Source organism: Dermacentor andersoni, chromosome 11 (assembly GCF_023375885.2).
Source record: "Dermacentor andersoni chromosome 11, qqDerAnde1_hic_scaffold, whole genome shotgun sequence".
Lineage (NCBI taxonomy): Eukaryota > Metazoa > Arthropoda > Arachnida > Ixodida > Ixodidae > Dermacentor > Dermacentor andersoni.
Window position 1 is genome coordinate 112,179,841 of NC_092824.1, and position 15,622 is coordinate 112,195,462.

General features: G+C 44.7%; 1 protein-coding gene across 3 annotated transcripts in view; it reads left to right on the forward strand.

The window, feature by feature from the left end:
* Nucleotides 1-15,622, forward strand: part of LOC126539503 (probable peptidoglycan muropeptide transporter SLC46) — a 217,532-nt gene that overhangs the window by 73,344 nt on the left and 128,566 nt on the right. For all 3 annotated transcript variants that reach the window (XM_055075425.2, XM_055075424.2, XM_055075426.2), the window contains exons 2-4: nucleotides 8,687-9,002; nucleotides 11,418-12,153; nucleotides 13,028-13,264. In XM_055075425.2, coding sequence (XP_054931400.1) covers nucleotides 8,730-9,002; nucleotides 11,418-12,153; nucleotides 13,028-13,264 — 1,246 coding nt within the window. In that variant the 5' untranslated portion in view covers nucleotides 8,687-8,729. The remainder of the gene's footprint in view (nucleotides 1-8,686; nucleotides 9,003-11,417; nucleotides 12,154-13,027; nucleotides 13,265-15,622) is intronic.

Sequence of the window (15,622 nt, forward strand, 5' to 3'; positions counted from 1 at the left end):
CACTGCCCGTCTCCTATCTGCATTCTCTTAGGATGTGCTGAGTGTTCTCCGGACCACTCAGCACACCATAATGAAATGCTAAGGGATTAGCCCACGGAGACCATTACGTAACGCACAACTTTCAGAAGCGCTTGGCCTGAAAGTAGACGTAATTATCAACTGCAGCAGCCTAGATAAGCGAGAGACGTTTATGGTATTGATGCGAAAAAGCAGGAAGGATACTTGTAGAATCGGGTCCATTACAGGCATAGGCAGCGGCACAAGGTAGAGATTGAAGAGATGTATACAAGAATGCTAGAAGAGAAAGCATTGATAGCATACTTGAGCAACTCAAGCAGGCTAGGTGGCGAATAATAATAATAATAATAATAATAATAATAATAATAATAATAATAATAATAATAATAATAATAATAATAATAATCACCATCATCATCACCATTAGCACTAGATGCGCCGTTTTTTCTTGCTGGCTCATAACAGCTAAGCTTAGACTGAGTCCCGCAGTGCGTTTGATGTGCACAATTTTAAAAGCGAATGGTCGGAGGACTGTCTGGCCACCGTGGAGTAAGCAAATGGAAAAATCGCATGTACTCAGGTGCTGTGCCACTGTCGTCACGATGTCGCCATTCCCATGTCGTTATGGTGCCGTCGTCATCGGGCTGTCGTAATGCCGTTGTCGTCATACCGTCTTCATCACGCTGCCGTTGGCGTCCCAGCGTCAGTATTTCGATCGTCGTCATTTCTTCGTTGCCACACCGTAGCCGTTAAGCCACCATCGTGCTCACAATGTCATGTAGTCGAAACATGTCGACGAAATTCTTGTCGCCGTCATGAAATATCTCTACTGTAGCCAGCAGTATTATGAATTAAATTATATTATGTTCGATTGTTTACGTGGCAAACCCAAGATATTATTATAAGGCACGTCATAGTGGGGGACAGCAGATTAAGTTGAACCACCTGGGATTCTTTAATGCACACCCATTCCACCGTACACAGGCGTTCTCGCATTTCGCCCCCATCGAAATGCGGCCGTAGCCGCCGGGACTAGATCCCGCGTTCAAGGGCTTAGCAACGCAACGCCAAAGCCACTACGCCACCACGGCGGGCCAGCAGTATATTTAGCAAGCATCGCTAGTGTGTACGCTTTCTTTCTGCGGTCCACATATGTCATTCGCTTACATTGACAATAATATTCGATGCTTTCTTGTGCAACTTTGTTTATATTGTTTTATATTTTACCTCACTGTACAATTCTATCGTCTGAGCTCAGATTTGTGCTTCTAATGTAGCACTTTCTCCATTAAAGACAGTCCTGCTTTCAGTCACATTGGCGACATATCGCACTAGAAAAGGCGTCGAAGGGAATACACACTACCTCGAGTAAAGAGGCGGCAAACAGAACAAACTAAATCTGAAAGCGGGAAGCTCAAGTTCCATTTATGGATTTTCGTAAAATATACAACGTATTTTGCTCTAAAAAATCACACAGTTTTTTATTTTGTCTTCCTGGCGCTGGCTGACATCGACGCAGCCTCTTTGTATAACATAATCAGCAGTAACAGCCCAAATATGTGGCGAGATCCTTACCTAAATGTTATAAGATGTTTATTGCCTTTGGCATTTGATAATGTCTACATTCGCAAGGCAAAAATACAAATTGAGCCTCACAGTCAATGTTGAATTCACGTTAATAAGCAATATTATCCTGCCAAGAAAGATAAATCTATCCCAATCACAACACTGGTTTAAAGTTATAATGCCTGAAAAATTTGCTCCATATATATTAGTTACTGTACATTACCTTCTTATGAATAAAAGCAGGTGCAGGGCGTTTTGAACCCTTCCGCTTATCAGTTGTCCCATTCCAGGTGGTGATTCTTTATAACGGAAGCTTAAAAAAGCTGTTTTGCGGACCGTTAATTTATTCCTTGTTTTTCAACAGTACGGATAAATTTCCGCATAGCAAACTCCGTGAAGTTGTAGCTGGAATTATATTTTCAATGTGTGGGGATATGGGCAAACGGTAAAAGAACGGGTTTCAGGATGAAAGTCCTGTGTATACCTCTGCATCCGTAATAATTATATTTACTAAGGAAAACGCGCTCGTGTATCGTGGATTGGGTGTACATTTAATGAATCCCAGGTGGTCATAACTAATCCGGTGCTCTCAAGTGCGGCGTTCTCTCATAAACCACTGTGTAGTTTTGGGACGTTAAAACGCGCAAGCTAACGTAATTTTTTTTTTACTCTTGCTTCAGCGACTGTGTTTCTTCTCGGCGCTGTACGAATCCGCACACTCTCACGGAGCTGTCACGGCGGATAGTTCGCTCGCAGTTCTTCAATGCCCTCGTGATCTTGAAAATCAGAAAGAAGGCAGCCTATTCAAGGTATTATCAACGGCACCCTAAATGAATACCTCGGTTTCTTGTGGCTCCTAGGAATTCTGTGCCGATAACAGTTGTCAGCCTGCAGAGCTACCTCGAGCACCTTCTCAATTGTTGTTTCTATGCAGTCAGCTGTATTGGTTTCCACGTCACCATCGACGCTAGCGTAGCTGTTTGTTGCGTTTGCTTTTTGTATAATGTGACCACATTTATTACACACCAATCCGGGATGGAGGGAAGGGGTCAGAGATAGAAAATAGTCATGGTTTGTAGCGCGAAGTGACACGCACACAGACCAGAAGACAGGACGAGCGCTAACTCTCAACTAAATATTTATTAGCGCGACAGCGTTAAGGAGTCGGCGTCGTAGAAAATCCGGCATCGGCGTCGGCGTGCCGCGTCCAGCGTCGGAAGTAATTTCGGCATTGTTTGAATTGTTCACCGCATTGTTTAAAAGTCACCGCATTGTTTCAATTGCGGTTGTAAACCTTTGTTTGAAAACACAAAAGTCCTTTCAAGACACAAATTCCAAACCACACACGAAATAATTTAGGCATTTCAGATTAAAAGTTTAGGAGACTTGCGTTAGTGAAGCATCAATATCTCTGTTGGAAAGCGAATTTCTATATATTCCCAGCGCGTGTGTCAATCTCAAGCGGTGCGCTTCGTAGTTTGGTTTTTATGGCTTCCCCACCTCTTGATATGTGAAGCTGATAGTCTTTATACCTTGTCAGTTTCGTATGCTGCGGTATTGGGAATTCCTTATATATATGTTGACAGTTTCAATAAAGATTTAGTTGAGAGTTAGCGCTCATCCTGTGTGCTTCTAGTCTGTGTGTGTGTGTGTGTGTGTCACTTCGCGCTACAAACCAAGAAAATGTTACCGTACCAATTCGCCCAACCTTCTGTCCTTTTTCATAGAAAATACATTCAACAATTATTCCCAGTTACGTTCATGTGCAAGGAATCACTTTTTTAAGATATTCGATAAATTTGCACTTGCGTTTTGGCATTATTGTACGTACTTCCAACACAACATAAGTGACAAGCAAGGCGGCATCAAGACGCCGTGTTCAGGGCACTTGGGCTTTTCTACAACTCCTTAGCCAACGCATTGAGAAGTTCATTGTAGCGGGATCGAGAAAAAAAGGGGGAGTGGCAGGGGGTGCGAACAGAAGTGGTCGTACACTGTAGGAGTGATATCTTACAAAGGTTTAGAAAGCGAGCTGTCGCTTGATCACGCGAAATTATTCAGAATCGCGTTTTCGTCAGCAAAAGTACCACTCTGACCAATCACGCGAGGTCACGCGAACTGTTTACTTCTTACATGGTTATCAGATCGCAAGTGCTGCTATCTCACTTCCTTCAGTGTTTCGCTTTGCCAACTGTCGTTCGAGTCTTTTTGGAAGCTGGCACCTCAACACCAAAGGTGGGAACAGCCAATTCGAAACAGCCCCCTCAATTCGAGGCAAGTCTGGGTCCGGAGGGGCCAAAGTGGCACGCACCGCCGTTGAACAAGTAAGCCCTGGGAAAGCGGCACCATGGCGGTAAAAACGGGACGTGTCCCTTCTAAGTCTGGAGACGTTTAGTCACATTGTGTTGCTAGCTCAATCGCCTCCTCCAAATATGCCGATATGTACATCCCGCTAAACCGAGTTTCAGGCGTTAGTGGCAGCTGTCGAATTTCGTCCCCCCCCCCCCCCCTCGGCCTTCTCGCACGCAAGGATTAGTTGACGAGAACTCAGCCACACGCTGCAATGTGTAAGTGTCATCAAAAGCCGAACGGGAGTGAACCTAAAGGAACTGCTCCTCGCGTATATGATCAGCACTAACGCTAGCCAGTCGGTAAGTAGTTTTGAATTAATGTCCAACAATGGTTATTATTCGTTGTTTTGTTCTGGCTCCGATGAAACGCCACTGCAGAGATCATGGTCGCCTGTGATTGGGGTGTACATCGGGCAATCCAGCTATGTAACTCTTGCGGAATCATACCCCGACAACCTGTTTGCTAGTGCCGCCATTGCACAAACGTGAACTGTAGTGGAAAAGCCGTTTCTGGAATGCAACATGGCACTTAGATCAAGGCTAACATCTGTGCCCTTCCTGGAAAAGAAACGCTGCTTGGTGGATGAGTAATTTTTTTTGTGGCGGAAAAAAGTCCTCATGATTTAGCGCAAACACAGCACGTGATATTCGCTTGAATATGCCAGACCGGTGAGTTTGTCCTACGTACTTGTTTTACTGGCTAGTGCGCTTCCCTCAAATGGTGTAGGTATTATCGGTGCTAGACGGTGTAATTCCGAGAGGAGAACCAATGTTACAGGCAATAGTAATACGACAGACAACGGCTAGAGGACGCCTTAACAAACAGGCAGTGGTCCTAGTACCTTCACTCACACCTTACTGAAAGGGAACCAACTGTGGAAGGGTATTAAACTGAGCTCGTTGATACAGATCTGCAAAAATACTTGGAGGACATCTAAAAAATACGTGACTGCACTCGCGTTGTCTAATCTTATGCCGTCTTTTCGCCCTGCTACTAAGTATTCAAGATACAAATCTACTAAGATACAAATCACCTTAGATAAATCAAGTGGCTTGGAAGTGTACCAAGCTATGCTGTGAAATTTCAAGAACTCTAATTTCGGGTCATGCCGGACTCTGTTTATAAAGTGACGGAATGTAACCATGTTGTCTTGGGGTAAGACCTAGTACACGAGTACACGATGGCACAAAACGCGCGTTGCTTTTAAGGGTGTATTCATACGAGTGACTGATTCGCCTGTTCAGTTTGCTGATTCGCCACAGGCAGCTGGTCTGCAGCGGCCGCATGCCCAGAATTATTCGGAGCCACTGGGCCTAATTATACAAGGTACACGGTTTGATGGGGCACTTTTCTCCAGCATTTAAATCTGGTTTTAAACAGACGCTGTACAACTTTTTGTTGTATTCGCACATGAATTACTGTCACCTGGTGTGGGTTACTTCCTCCGTGAGCAACCTCGACAACATTTTATAGTGTGCAAAAGCTATAAGAAGCATCTTTCAGCTCAAGAAATATCAAAGCACATCCAAGCACTTTCATAATCACAATATAGCGACAACTATTGCAGTTTACAATTTCAAATTCATTTCATGATACAACGAGGAACAAAGACTAGAGACTTATTATTTAACCAGTTTCATCTCCTCTATTAGCGCGGCCTATAACATTTGACACCTTGATACGTGACTTGTTCAAAGTGCATAAACTGCGGTGAACAAAATCTTCTTTTATCAATTTCCAAAACTTTTAGATCGCTTGCAAAAAAGTAGTGTTGATTTGGAAAACACAGATTTCTGAAATTTTAGATTACTGCGCACATTTGTACGCTTAACGCATTACAAAAAGCACAGACTTATTTTGCGGTTTCCACATGATGTTCGATGCCGTTGCAGATGACGCATGGGTGTGCTTTGTATGCTTATTTTGTGTTACTTTGGATATGTCTAAGCTGAAGATTGTATATTTTCTTTTTTTATTATTGACATTTGTTTGCCCAGTTGTCCTTGCACAAGTAGTTACTGAGGACCTGTCAAGCTTGTCGTAGTTTTAAGCCTCGGCCCCTCGTAATCCTCGTGGCGAAAATAAATACTTATTAGTCCCAGACAATTCATGAAATAGTCCTGAGGAAATTCCCCTGGATTTTAGGTCGAATGGAGCAAGACAATTGTTCTATGGAAAAATGAAACAAAGAAAATAAATAGTAGCAGTAACACTCTTCGTTTCACTGTAGGACATCGTCAGCGCCAAACAACTTGTGCATCTAGCTTCATAGTTTTATGGTACAATAAAAATATCTGGAATAATAGCTCAAGAAAAAAAGCATGAGCAAAGTAATTTTCGCAACTCACACAATAGCTCATTTTGCCGTGTGCGAACTTAAAGCCACCAGGGCTTAGTGGTTGTAAAATTGAGGTTGACAGCAGTCAATTTGATTTCTTTCATGTTTTCCGAAGCGTTTTCTATATGCTATAGGGGGCAATTTTGTTGTTTTTCAGCATACTTACTCTTCTAGGAGTGTTATTTAGCTGAAGAAGTGTTAAAACTCGACATGATATTCAGGCGGGTATGCAGTCGAGTGCGAAAGCTTAAGGAAGAAAGAGAGCTACCGCTGAATTCTTTTTTTTACTTCGCAGCCTAAACATAAAGGCTGAAATCAAGTGTACTGCCAACGGGTGCCTGCTTGACCAGTGCCATGCTTTTATACAATTTCACGCTGCGCGGCTGCGCTAGAAGAAATTATTTCTTTATTTGCGTACGCCGTGGTCTCTAGACTTTTGCACTCGAGTTTACATTGTTCATCAATGAAAACAAAGAAGCGTCATTGAACTCATGTGCCCAACCTGCTCGCTAGACGAAAAATAAAGTGAAGATCGCTTCGAGAAGCTCACGGATATCAAGAACCGGGCGCGAACTGCCACATATAACAGTAAGTCTTAGCAGCTGTGATAAGCTTATTTTAATTGCTACAATTATATTTTCCTTGTTTTAACATTACAGGAGCCAGCGTAACGTTTCAAAGTAATAAAATACAACGCTTTTGGCCCTTGCAGTATAAAATACAAGAAAGCTGTAGGTTTTTTCAAAATGGGCATCACGTGTGGACTCACAACCTTTGAGCCCTAGTGGCGTCATTTGACACCATTTTCGTAACTTGAGTAAAAATTGCAAAATTATTTTTTTCTTTTTTGTCTCATGCTGCTGAGAGTTTTTCCTATTGAACATATCAAACAAACGAAAAATTTCCGCCTAAAGGAAACATATTCAGTGGCGAAAGGGCTCAAGGAATTATCTGGTAATCTTAAACCTAAAAGCTAATGCCATTTTAACTGAAGCTTTGTGTAGACCTAAGTTTGCCAAAATAGCATGGAATGAACATATTATTTGACTTTCTTACATAGGAACGTATATCTTTCTAAAATTCCCGCGAAGTGGGCGTCTTGCGACGTAATTTATTGGCCCTCGATATTTTACCAGCTGCGCCAACTCTGACTTATGTTCGGCAACGTTTTAGCACGTCATCTCTAACCGATCTTAAGACCGCTGTGTGGCACTTCGTTTTACAGCGTAAGCTCTTATGGGCTCAATGCCATGGCCGTTTCGGTTGGCGATGTCCGCAGCCTCCTGTGTCTGGAAACTATGCCCACGAATGAAACAAAAAAAAATCGAATTCCTGGAGGGATCGAACCAGCCAGCGCTTGCTGGCTGTTGTGGAAACATGCCCTATATAGGCGTCCTATGGCCCGCGATGAATCACGTGATGCGAGATGCGCGCCGTGTAGCGTATATACGTGCACACTTTGCATTGCAGTTGTGTTGTATTCCACCACGTGTCACGACATGTAGCAGTTGCACCCGATCTTGCCAAGTGTCAATGGATGTGACACGTGCGCCGCATAGTCTCGATACCTGTGTTTGCTCTTCGGTACGTGCGCGTTATGGCGCCTCTTAGCAAGCTACGAACCACTGCTGAAGAAGCGAATCGTTGAGCTTCGTGCGCGGCTGCAACCGGGCAATGTCGGCCTCAGCAGATTGTTGTGCAGAGAGCAGCACAAGCCGCAGCTTGCCGTCAACGCAGGGCGGGCAGTTCAGTTCGTTCTTGTGAAAAACTCAAGCACTTTAAGACTGCATCGTGTGGAGGCGCTCCTCCAGTTTACGCTTTGACTGTGTTGCGTGTGCCACGCAGCCCTGTGACTTTTTTTCGGCCAGCCGTCTACAAACGCACACGAGGTGACAAACATTCATTCTGTGATACCCCGATGTGTTAGCTTGTCCAGTTTGTGTGAAGTTTCGTACAAAAATGTCGTTGAATAAAGGTTTTGTAGTTTGCTTATGACCACTATAAAGATATGCCGGTGATTTTAGAGATAGTGCACAATCAATTCGAAATCTCGCGATATTTCTCGTATGGTGTCATGATTACGTTAAGGTTCTCTGCTCTAAAGATCACTATAATTGCATTTGATAGAACTGCAATATGTTTCCGGCACGAGGTTACAGTTGTACATTCAGTGCTCCATTTCCTTTATGAACAACTTTTTTTTCAGTTCTTGTGATGAAAAGCAGTTTCATAAATAGATTCGGCTTCCAGCATTTAGCGGAGTTTGCTTCAGTGTCCTATTTAGGTTCAGTGCTTGCCTAAGGAAACAAATTATTTTTGCACTTCGCATTCACCAGAACAGAGAACTCCAGAACTGGAGTCGCCACGAGTTAGAGCTATCTGTCAAATGATAAAGCGTACATGTCTTCGCAGCGTGCAATCCGATCTGGTCACCGATTTCTCGGAGACATTGCCGATGGAGGACAAGGCGTCGGGCCCAAACGCGACGTTTGGCGAGGGCTTCCATTCGAGTGGTGAGTGCGCAGAAAGCGTTGCACATCGCCAGCCGGTTATGAAACCGATCAGTGAGGACCGCGACGTGTCACATGACACACAAGGCGGCGACGTCAACGTTGTGTCCACGCTACCTGTATGTCGCCGACTCATCGACGCCGTACTTGCTGCCAGAGTGGAGACCTTCTTGGCGCTGTACTTGGTATCCCGTTTCATGACTACCACGCCAATACAGGTATGTGCGCATGGTGTGAAGCAACCAAGCATGGCTCTTACAGTTGTAGTTCCTTTCTTTATTGCCGCCTTTTATAATGCGTCCTGTCTTTCTATATCCTTGATGGTACCACAGGTCCCACCGGCCTCGAAATGTATGGGAATAGACGATCTCTTGCAGACGTAGGATTAAGGAATGCAGGAATAGTATCCGGAATAATCTATACGATTTGCTGTCGGCACTAGGGTATAGGGACACGAGGTATCGGTCATCTCACTCCGTCATTGGTACTTAAATAATTGTTGCAATGCAACAAATAATGGTGCTCTTCGTGCCTTAATCTCTTAATGAAAGAATTGTGAAAAAAGACAAACCTGTGCATAAGCCAGATGTGCCTAACCAAGCTCGGTTTATGAGCAAGCATTGTCGCGCATCGTATATTATACAGAGTGCAGTTACAGGCATATCTATAACCATGCAAAAAGGCAATTGAATTGAAAAAAAAATTTGCAGAAGGAAATATCAAAACCACTTGAAAATACTTGGCACATTTCTTTGAGAGATAGAGCTTATGTCTCATAGCTGCAGCTGGTAGAATTTTTTTTCATGACGTCATCCTTAATTGACTAATGTAAACCTTCAACATCTAGGGCCTATAATTTATAAACGATGGTGTTATGTTAAACTTTTTCTCAAAATAGTTTTTATAAGTACGGCGCAAGCCGAATTAAAAGCGTCAGCTTCTTAGCAGAGTTATTTGTTGCTTCTATTTTTATTGGCTCCTCAAACATGGCAGGCCTCAAGCTATCTTCATCGGAAACACTGTTTTCATTGTCATTTTATTAACTCTTTGGCCCCAAAGATGGCTCTAAAAAAAGTATAGCTCACGCAAACAATAAATGTATCTGCCAAATTTGTTTTCTCGCGAGGAAACATACCTCTACAGTCCTGCAAGAGACATCCGATAAATGCAGGCTATATCACATATGGCACCACAATGAATGCTTGCCTCACAGAACTACGCGAATGTATTTCTATATCGAAACATTACAGGAGGCTAATAAAGTGTAAATTAACACTCTGATATTTCTGCACGCTGACGTCAGATGTACAAATTGTGGAAATAAGCTGTTTTTGTACGAACTTTTTGCATCTCACGCGTAAGAAAAAAAGAAACCGCCATACGTAAAAAAAATATGACTCAAGCATTATTTCGAGTTAAAGTCGCTATATATTTTATTGCTTAAAGATGACACTGATTCTGGGTGAATATGTAGTAATTTCTTCTTCATTGGGTTACGTTAGAAGTTGTTCTAGGCATATCATATATGATACACCATGGGTAAAAGGTTAACCCGTCACTTTACTTGAGAACACTCGCGTAAAAAAAATGTGCTCCATGGCTTTCGGAACCGCAAGTGTGGCAGGCTGTGCTCTCATTCATCCTACTTAGTGTGGAATAGAAATTTCTTTGCATGGACATGATATACAGTCACATGTGAGTGAGCGCACTGATTGATACACTGCCAAGTGTTCCATGTTTCGTCAACAGCAAATATGTAATAAACGCTGGTCCGAGCCGCTGCCCACATGACCGCGTCGCTCTATGTCGGTCGCCACAGCTTTGCAAAAAGCGCAGTTGTTAGATAAAACCCGAGAGGTGCCGTGTTGTGTCTTCTTGGACATAGGCTATCACAGCGAAATTATAGTAACGTGTTCGGTTTTAAGTTTTTATTCACATGTTATTCTTTCCTGTTTGCATCACGAAACCTGAGTTTCCAGCAAGTACATTGGTCACCTCTCTTGTTTGAAATATTAGTCGACTGCCCAGCGGCGCTTTCTTTCTCCCAAGTAATCACCGTTGTACTCGTCATAAATTAAATGCAGTGATGTAGCTCTGCCCCATGCTTTAGTGTTCTGCAATATTTTGTTCTATCTGTGTCCGCATGCCTGTCGCGGTAGCACAGTGGTTATATCATTTGTGTGCGAACGCGTCACTTGTTATCCCTTTCTGTTTTCTTTTTCTTCCCGATTGCGTGTCTCCTAGTGTAGGGTAACATACCAGGTGCAACTGGTTTAATCTGCCTGCCGTTCGGGTATTCTTTATTTCTCTCTCTGATGCTTGAAAACACTCGAATTCGTGGGTTAGGCAGCCATATTTTTCAAACTCAAAGACGTGATGTCAAGCTCATAGACGTCCGTTAAGAGGAATTTCAACGTATTAAACATAACTATACGTAATATAAATTAATCCCGAGACCTCCAAAACGGCGTTTCTCATCGCAAAAATGTACAGTAGCTTTGGAAGATAAACGCCGATAGTCGGCTCCAGCGGTGGCGTGAAATCGCCGGCATCACTTTCCCGCTGTTAGAACATGCCCGTCGCAGTCGGCAAAAAATCTAAAATCGCCCGTACACAGCAGAGTGTCGTTTCAGGACCTGCTTCTCCGCAAGGCTTGCCTCAACGAGCTGCACATGAACGCGAGCGTGTGCGCGCGCTTGGACAAAAACGAGTCCATCAAGGACGCAGCCGAACGGATCTCGAGCACGACGAGCACCGCGCAGACCATCGTTGCCATTCTGCCCTCTTCAGTCGTCGCCATCTTCATTGGACCCTGGTGCGACAAGTACGGCTACAGGTTGCCGCTGGTGGTCGCAACCTTGGGTTTTCTGGCGAGTACAGCGCTGTCTCTAGTGACGGTATACCGCCTGGAAATGCCGCTGTACGCCAACATCCTCACCTCCATCCCGGACGGCCTCAGCGGGGGTCTCATCACCGTCTTCGCCGCAGTCCACAGCGTGGCGGCTGTCACGACAGGCGTGAAGGGCAGGAGGGCCCGCTTCTTCGGGCTCAGCATGGTCATAGTCCTGTTCATCACGGTCGGCGGTTTCCTCGGAGGACAGCTGTACGGCCACTGCGGCTTGAAGACGGTGCTCGGCGTCTCTCTATTCTTTGCCAGCGTGGCTCTTCTCTGGGCCTTCCTGGCCATCGAAGATATCGTGATGCCCGAGCACGAGGCGGACGGCGTGGCGCTGAAGCTGCGAAACCTCTTCAAAGTCAACAATCTGTGCGAGGGCTTCAAATGCACGATGAAGGCCAGGCCTAAGAAAGGCAGGGCGCAGATCTTGTGCCTCTTCGGCGCCACCTGCGGAGTTGTGTTCGAGCAGACCTGTGAGTATAGGTGACACTCGTATTAAGCGTGTGCTCTTTATCTTTTTTTTTAAATTTTGCTATTAGGTGTCGCTAGTGCCGTAGGCGTAGGCTAGATTCACAAATGTCTATAGATTACTTAATTAGCTCAAGCAGGCTTGGCTACTATTTGTCACCACGGCTTTCCGAAAGGGATGCCAATAAATCATCATCGTCGTGTAGTTGAACTTTCCAAAGCATGACATTGCGCTAAATTTGCATGCGTGAAGTCAGTCGTACAGACACGTTCGGCTTAACGCGAGCTCGCAGATTTAGCTATGACTATTGCTCGTAAAATAATATAGCATAGTTCTTGCTTATCGTATATGAAGCGACGGTCGTAAATAATAAATACTAATAGTCGCACGCTGAAGAAACAATCAGTCCTGTTCTGTCTCTGAATAATGCAAGATCAACATATAGTCCTAACGCTTGTAAGCAGTAGCTGTATAATATTGCTGGTGCACAGAGATGGAGAGACAAGGTCGATTAGCATTCTTTCTGCTAAAGGCACATTGAAATAGTCCAGCCATGATTATTTGGTGGCTTAGGGAGCCTTTTTTTACGTTGATAAGCTACTTAGCATGGCCACGAAAATGCCGCGTACATGTGTGATCTGTTTGACAACACTTATATAAAAATATGCGAGCGAGGTATCAATCTTAGTTACGTCGCGTTGAGGAGAAAATCTTATACATGCTAAGCAACAGATGGAGAACAAGAAATAGATTACTCAAAATTTCACCATAAGGTTCCTTTAACGCTGCCATATATGTTTGTCATGATGAAAATCTTGGTTTCGAAAAAGTTGGGCCGATCTACCGGTGGATTCCATGTCTTGTACGCGCTCTTGCAGCCAAGTCTATCGACTACTACTACGTGCGCAAAATGTACTCCTGGACCGTGGAACAATACACGACCGTGCAGACCGTGACGTCGCTGGTGTGCTTGGCGTTGTACGTGCCACTCATCTACCTTTTCCTGCGAGTGTTCAAGATTAGCGATCCCGGCATGGCAGTCGTCGGAGTGTTCTTTGCAACCGCGCAGATGGCCGTGCTGGGACTGGCCTACACGGAGTGGCTGTACTATCTCAGTACGTGTTCGCCGGTTTTTCTGCGTTGTGAACAGATGCATTACCCTTAAGGGACACCGAATAAACATGTTGGGTTAAGCTCGGGTGAGAGATCAGACGTTCTGAATGCTAAATCAGTCAGCCCCTTTGTGAGCGGATACCTCGTACGCCTGGTAATAGACCAAATCTAATGGCAAGTGTCGACACCAGCTTGACTTATCGGCACTTTACACCCGTCACGTAATGCACTGGGGCAGTTTCTTATCGGGGTAGATGATTGCTTGTCGGTAAAAATTCTGTGCTCAGTTCGAAAGAAGCCCAAAACCGTATTTAATTAAATTGTGGGGTTTTACGTGCCAAAACCACTTCCTGATTATGAGGCACGCCGTAGTGGGGGACTCCGGAAATTCCGACCACCTGGGGTTCTTTAACGTGCACCTAAATCTAAGTACATGGGTGTTTTCGCATTTCGCCCCCATCGAAATGCGGCCGCCGTGGCCGGGATTCGATCCCGCGACCTCGTGCTCAGCAGCCCATAGCCACTAAGCAACCACGGCCGGTCCAAATCCGTATTCAGAAGTGTGCCCTAAGTTGAAGCCCATGCTTGACTTGATCTAGAGGGCGTCTGGAGTAAACGTATCCACGACTTTCATCACATTTTCCTTTGGCGCGTTCGTGTCGGGCGTTTAGTTGGGCGAGTCAAGCATGGGTGAGTCAAGCATGAGTAAAGTTAAGGAGCATTTCTGAATACGGCGGTTAACGTGGTAACTGCCGAAATATTTTTCTTCATAAAACATACAAAATGTGGGAAGCCGGCAGAAAGCCCGTAATCTGCCGCTTACGTCATGAGTGCGGCTGTCTGTGTAACCCAATTTAAGAAAAGACAGTGCAAACTTCATTTTCCTGGTAAAAAACAAAAGCTCCGTTTCCCCCTCCTTTTTCTTCCCCCCCCCCCCAAAAAAAAAAACGCAAGTACAGGGGGGGCTATTCTGCAAGTGTCCACCTAGTGAACATGTCCATTTCGTCTGCTGCTAAAGTGCTGATTGGCTGAAGGCACCTGTTTCCTTCTGGCGCGTACCCCAGCCCAGCCAATCAGAACTTCAGCAGCAAACGAAATGGACATGCCCACTAGGTGGATGCTTACAAGATGCGTCCCCTGGTTTGCCGAATACCATATCATTTTAAACTATTAAAGTGCCCACTGGGTAGCACTTGCTAGCATCCTGCATGGTGCCCTGCCATGGTTCTGCCCATCCTTGGGCGCTCTTTTCACACATCTCGCTCTGACCACTGATTGTCAGAGAAAATATGGGAGTGCGCTAGAGTGAGGAGTCAAATGTTCCGTATAGCAGGGTAGATTGGATATCGGCCTAAAGTTTCATATATAGATGCCTAGAGGGAAATGCCACAATAGCAGGTTTGCCAGCGACCGTTGATATCATGCATAGCAAACGAATTTTTGTGCTTTTTGGTCCGTATATGTTAAGACGGGAAACTGAATGTCCGTATATGTTAAAGGAAAACTGAATTTTCCCGTGTGATTGTTATGCATTCCGGCTACGAGAACTGCTTTTTTGCGGTCCTTAAAGTGGACGCGCCAAATGTACAGGTTGGAAATAAGGGTCACGTGTTTGCAGGTTAAGGCTCCCTGTAGTGTTTCCCATTCCCTCGACGATCGGGATTTGCTGCAGGGCATCTCGTGTCAGACTAGGGCATGGCTGATTCAACTGGTCGTTTTAGAAGAGCTATCGTATACGCTTGAGTATAATGGCCGCACTCACATAAGGGCCGCACGAATGCAATAGCCGCATCGCTAACTTAGCATGCCAAAATCTAACAAAGGAGAATAAGAAAGTTGAAAGAAAAATGTCCGAACACACTTCGCCTGGCGCGGGGCGTCCTTCGGCATTCTTTTGCAGAGCTTTAAACACACAGGCCTAATCTAGCGTAATAAATGGTACTGCGGACGACCGCATAAGCGAGTTCGCTCCTAACCGATAATGAGCAACGGCGGAATTTAATGAGGACTCGACGGGCATCAGTGGATGACGTGCATGCGCGAATAAAGAAATATGTTGTGGAAATAGTTGCATTCCTTCTTATGGTACATTACGCACGTACGGAAAAATTGGACAAATGACTTGCCCTATATATATGATGTTCATGATGGCCGCGCCTCATCATGATCACGGAAGAAAGCGTGGCCCTTAGGGGAGTGTATATGGTATTTTGGACCTCTGAATTGGCGCACAAATAGCGCTCGGCTTTGGCAAATTTTAATTGATGAAGACGATCTGTACCGCAAGGATTCCCGCAAATTTCAACTGTAGTTCAAGTGTAGTTGGCATCTGATGTCCGCATACTTTACGTCTTCTGAAG